Source organism: Protobothrops mucrosquamatus, unplaced genomic scaffold, assembly GCF_001527695.2.
Source record: "Protobothrops mucrosquamatus isolate PMUCROS unplaced genomic scaffold, P.Mucros_1.0 scaffold5, whole genome shotgun sequence".
NCBI lineage: Eukaryota > Metazoa > Chordata > Lepidosauria > Squamata > Viperidae > Protobothrops > Protobothrops mucrosquamatus.
The window spans coordinates 4,805,657-4,811,656 of record NW_015386392.1 but is presented as its reverse complement, the minus strand read 5'-3'; the positions used below and the strand labels follow the sequence as shown (position 1 = coordinate 4,811,656).

Below are 6,000 nucleotides of genomic sequence, written 5' to 3'. Positions count from 1 at the left end.
CGACTTATGACCGTTTGGGGGTCACGGCACTAAAAAGGTTGAGAACCACTGGACTAGAGCCAGACACGACTGGACCAGGGAAGGCTTTTTTAAAGCTTTGAGCCATTTCGAGACCAGATCTGCATGGAAGTTAATGAATAAATTATAATTTCAGTTAAAAATAACTCTGGATAGTGAGTGGGCTTTATGAAGTTGGATCAGGGGTTTTTGGAGAGAAAAGTCTGATGGAAGACAGACAAACAGTGCATGCAGGGTGTGCAGCTATACGGAATTTATTCTCATATAACACACTAAGCTAATAAACTTGATTAATGGAAGGTATAGGAAAATTGCGACTTAGGCTTGTAAAACGTGCTTTTTAGCTCAGTTGTATTATGTATCTTGGCCAGCTGCCTCTATCTTAGCATGCTCCAGCGATGTTCAATTCCCGTTTCTAGAAATTTAGAAGTTGGGTGATGATGGGATTTTGGCTCTTGAAGCCCATCACGTCTGGAGGTCACGAAGCTGGAAAGGCTGGTTGGGAGGGGAGTAGAAACAGTCCCGCACGGCTACCTTTACAACTGGCAAGCAGGCTTTTGGGCTGAAAAAATATATATCTATAATTGCAGTTGAGGCAGTTATTGGTGTTTTTGGCATGACCTCCTTCTGACCCAAAGGTTCTGGGTCTGACCCTGTTGTAAACACTGCCCCTGCTTTGGTTTCTTTCTAAAGTGATGCACAATTAGTTTTCCTTCCCTCCATTTCAGAACTGAAGCCTAATTAGCAATTTTATTAATGCATCAGATTGAATGAATTGGCCTTTTAAGGGATTCTTACGGGAGTCAGAAGTGTAAACATTTCTCTCTCTGTCAGTGCTGGTTATTCACACTGCATGTGAGAAACAAAATGATGGCGGAAGGAAGGAAGGAAGAAGGAAAGAAGGAAGGAAGGGAAGGAAGAAAGGAAGGGAGGAAGGAAGGAAGGGAAAAGGGAAGGAAGAAAGGAAGGAGAGGAAGGAAAGAAGGGATTTGAACTTTTCTCTTTTTGCAGCTTCAGAATATGTTTGATGCTTTGGGACTAATAATGCCTTTAATACAGACATGTCAAACACAAGGCCCGGGGCCCGGATGCAGCCCGCAAAGTGGTTTCATGTGGCCCGCGAAGCCATCCTGGAAACAGTGAGGGAACGGCCCCCGCTGCCTTGGCCCTGGCCCAGGCCGGCCGGGAGCCAATGTACAATTTTGTGGTGGCCATCTATGCTGAAACGCATTCAGTCTTAGCTCCACAAGGCCGTCTGGAAACAGCGAGGAACCGGCCCCTGCCGCGTCGGCCCCACCCCCTGGGTGCCTGCTGGGAAGGTGTCACCCTCTGTGAGGAATGAAGAAATGCACCATCGCCTGGAAGTGGCCAGCAATTGGCTCTCGCCTACTTCACATATCTGGCTTGATGGGCTCTGCCCTGGTCCCACCCCCTTCTGCCAGAGACCCTCAGATCTGTCCCACTCCTGCCCAGGCCCCCACAGGCACCCTTGACGCGAATGTAGAGCTGACCACGCCCACTCAGTAGACCACACCCACTCCATCCACGCCCACCCAGTAGGCTGCACCCACCCTGGCCACACCCCCCCGCCCCCCCCCCGAGGGCAACTGCAATGCTGATGCGGCCCTCAGTGAAATTGAGATTGACACCCCCTGCTTTAATATATATGTATGTGTTTATGTGTATGCTAAAAACCTTCTAAAGAGCACATTTGCAACAGCTTATTTACTCTTCCAGCATCTTAAACTGGATGCTTGAAAATATCTGAAATAATCTAGAGTTGGTTTTAATAACATATTACTGAGCCTGTTGGCAATTTCTGGAGACACTTCATCTCTTTTCAGTACAGCACGTGGATGATCAATTCTAAGTGGTTCTTGTGTATCTTGCCAGGTTAAAGCCTCGGCTCCTTCAGAAACCGTTTCTTTACAAGGGTTTGTATGTCACTCTCGTCCAGAGAGACTCTGGCCAGCTTGCATTCCCTCCTGAAGAAGCTTAAAATAGCAAAACTAAATTACAAAGAGCACCCATCAGCAGTAAAGAAAATTATAAAGAAAAACAGGCACAATAAATATCCAGAGACACACAGAGATAATGGCTGGGTTAAAGAATGGCTTCATTCAGTGACTTCAAACCACCCCCCACCCCCCAGAATTCCCGGCAGCAAAGATTCTGGCACGGGAATTCTGGGAGTCAAAGTCTACACATCTAGAAGTGGGCAAATTGGGGAAACACTGGATGGTTAATCATCTCCTTGCACAAAGGAACTGATGTGATTCTTTTAATGCTGATGCAAATCAGTATCTGAGCCATGGCGACTTTTAAGATGTATGGACTTCAACTCCCAGAATTTCTCAGCCAGAGGAATTCCGGAAGGTGAGTGGCACTCATCTTAAAGTTGCCAAGGTTGGGAAACATTGTCATAATGCCATTTTTTTTTTTGTTTAGTTATTTTTCCAGCTCCTCTATATTATTTTGAAATGTAATAATTAGAAGCGTGCATCAGATTCTAAGTTTGGTCTAATTGATATATAGATTTTATATAAGGGAAGAGACTTTGCTGGCATTGTTATTTTAAGCTCCCAAATAACCCTGGGAGGAAATCAGCTACTTTTTGTAGCAGCCACAAAATACTTACTGTAGGTAGTCCTCGCCTTACGACTATAAGTGAGCAATTACTGTCATAACCCATGATAGTCCTAAAGCAGGTCATCATGTGACTGACCTGATTTTGCAATGTTTTTTAGCTGCTTTTGGTAAGCAAACACTGGCCGTTAAGTGAATCCATTAATCCCTACAGTCCAGTTTTTGCTGGAAACTGGAAGTAAATGCTGGTTTTTGACAAAAAACATTGTAAGTCACAGTCATATGATTCAGCTGTAAATGTGAGCCAATTGCGGAGCACCCAAAATACAATCAGGTCACCAGAGAGAGGTCAGCTGTTAGAATTTTCTGGCATAACTTTAAAAAGTCATTAAATGAGCAGTCATAAATTGAGGACTACCTGTGTTCTCAAGTCCCTTTCGCACCCACTTTTGTTCCATTAATAAGGGTAGTCCTCAAGTTGTGACCACAGTTGTGCTCAAAATTTGCGTTGCTAAGTGAAACACTTGCTAAGTGAATTTTGCCCCATTTAATGACTTTTCTTGCCACAGTTGTTTAGTGAATCACTGGAGCTAAGTGAGTCACATGGTTGTTAAGTGAATCTGGCTTCCCCATTGACTTTGTTTGTCAGAAGGTCGCAAAAGGGGATCATGTGACCCCGGGACACTGCAACGGTCGTAAATATGAGTCACCTGCCAAGTGTCTGAATTTTGATCATGTGATCATGGGAACGCTGCAAAGGTTGTAAGTGTGAAAAACGGTCATAAGTCACTTTTTTCAGTGTCACTGTAACTTTGAATGGTCACTAAATGAACTGTTGTAAGCTGAGGACTATTTATTTATTTATTTATTATTTGAATTTATATCTGTATATGTGCGATTTTTAGAGCTAATATACATCAGTTTGTTTTGAGGGAGAAGTAGGTTAATTAACCTGGTCAGTGTTTTTATGAAGCCAATTAATCTGTAGCGGAAAAGATCTTGAAAGTACAATTTTTGGAAGGTAAGTCAGGAAACAATTTTAAACCATGCAAAATATCCTTGTAATAGGTCTATTTTCAATTGGGTATTCTTAGGCTGTCACTTGAGCTTAAGCAGCCATCAAGATAAATACTGTTAAGTCTTAATTTTCAATAAGGCGTAGTTGAGTGGATTTTAGCTGTCAGGTCACCTGTAACAAGCCTGAACATGCTTCCTACTGCACCCTGCGGCTTTAACTGACTACCTCAACAAAATAAAATCTGTACCTTTTCTTCTGAATTTGGCCGTGGTTGCAAGTTTTCTGGTTTTGAGTTTAAGGCTTTAATGTAAAAATAAAATAAAATAAACCAGTTTTAAAGACGGTGATTCAGCTTCCAAAATCTTTTAGCAAACCTGTTTGCTATTAAGAACGTTTGACATAATAAATGGTAAATTTATTGTGTCAAAATAATCAGATTACAGCAGTGCTATGTCTAAACAATGCAAGCTGTGTCATCCCTAAATATTAGAAAAAGGTGAAAGGTTTAGTAAATTAGTGACTGTTGCCTAATCTCTCTGGACTAGAAATATTTAAATTTCACGTTGAAAAGTTGAGAAGGATATTTTCCTTTTCCAACCTGGCATTCATCTAAACATTTCCTCTTCCTGTGCTGCTCAGCTGTTTGAGAGTAAATGCTGGGTGAAGCCTTACAATGCAGTTTTCAAATGTTTCTGATTCCTTATATAAGGAGCAAATGTGGGTTTGAGGTCTTTGCAATTTGAGATCCATTTTACCCGTATCTTGACTAAGCTATCACTTGGCTTGTTTGATTCTGGTTTAGGGAAAACCATGAATCCAGCTGTTGAACAGATAATCCTTGACTTATGACCACAATTGGGATCAGAATTTCCAAGGCCAAGCAAGGTGGTTGCTAACTGAGTCATGGCCTGATTCTCTGATCTTTTTGATTACGGGACTGGAGACTAAAACATGTGAAGAATGGTGGCAGACATTTGGTATGTCTAGTAACTAGACTCTAGAGTCTAGTTTAATGAGAAAAAGGACTAGGGGTGACATGACTAGAAAGCGTGCAGAGAGGAACAACAAAGATGCTTGGGGGACTGGAGGCTAAAGCATATAAGGAAAGGCCGCTGGAATTGGGCATGTCTAGTTTAATGAAGAGAAGGACGAGGGGGGACATGATAGCAGTGTTCCAATATCTCAGGGGCTGCCCCAAAGAAGAGGGAGTCAAGCTATTCTCCAAAGCGCCTGAAGGCAGGACAAGAAGCAACGGATGGAAACTAATCAAGGAGAGAAGCAACCTAGAACTAAGGAGAAACTTCCTGGCAGTTAGAACAATTAACCAATGGAACAACCTGCCTCCAGAAGCGGTGGATGCTCCAACACTGGAAGTTTTTAAGAAGAGACTGGACAGCCATTTGTCCGAAATGGTATAGGGTTTCCTGCCTGAGCAGGGGGTTGGACTAGAAGATCTCCATGGTCCCTTCCAACTCTGTTATACTGTTAAGTCAGTCGTATGGGTATTAAGAGAATCCAGCTTCACTCACTGACTTTACTCATCAGAGGTTGGCTGAAAAGGTTGCAAATGACAATCACATGACTGCAGGACACCACAACTAATAAATGCATGCCGATTCTAAACAACCAAATTTTGATCACTTGACTGGGTGTGTGTGCTGTGAAGGTCTTAAGTGAGAGGTCTGCTTTTGTGTCACTTTTCAGTGCTGTTGTAACTTCTAATGGTCGTTGAACAAATTGAGGACTACCTGTAGTTTATAAACCACAGTTTGATTTTTAGAGTTGTGTGCAAGCCAAGCCAAGTACCTGCTTCAATAAATATAGTTAAAATCAAGGTTTAAGGTGGTGTATAAACCTATCAGCAGCATCAGCATCAAATTTGATATCAGTAGAGAAAAATTATCAGGAGAATCTTCTTTCTTCCACTTATTAAAGCCTTTTCTTCTTATCTACACAGGTTCTGTTCTGGATGTGATCAAGCACATTGTAGCCAAAGGGGAACATAAGAATGGAGTCCTGGATGAGCCTGTAATAGCCACAATCCTCAAAGAGGTTTTGGAAGGATTGGAGTACCTGCATAAAAATGGACAAATCCACAGGTGGGTTTCTGATGCGTTGCTTCAGATGGTTGATGCTCAGGTTGATGCTTCCATGTTTTTCCTAACCATGAAGAATCAGAGCTGTGGGTTCCCATCTGCAATCTCCCCCACACGTTTCTCTGTTTGTCTGGGGTTAATCCCTGCTTATCTGGGCATTGGCTGCTGGAGACAATGTGTTCTAGTCTTTTTGCTTCCTTTCTAGGTTTTTAATTGCCTCCTTTGAATGGTGTGTGAATGTGGTTTATTTCTGTGTGCTTATTTACGACTGAAGATATCGAA

At 42.4% G+C, this 6,000-nt stretch overlaps 1 protein-coding gene across 1 annotated transcript in view; it reads left to right on the top strand.

Annotated features, from left to right (window-relative positions):
• Positions 1–6,000, top strand: part of OXSR1 (oxidative stress responsive kinase 1) — an 80,542-nt gene that overhangs the window by 28,629 nt on the left and 45,913 nt on the right. The window contains exon 4 of the mRNA XM_015832546.1: positions 5,580–5,721. Coding sequence (XP_015688032.1) covers positions 5,580–5,721 — 142 coding nt within the window. The remainder of the gene's footprint in view (positions 1–5,579; positions 5,722–6,000) is intronic.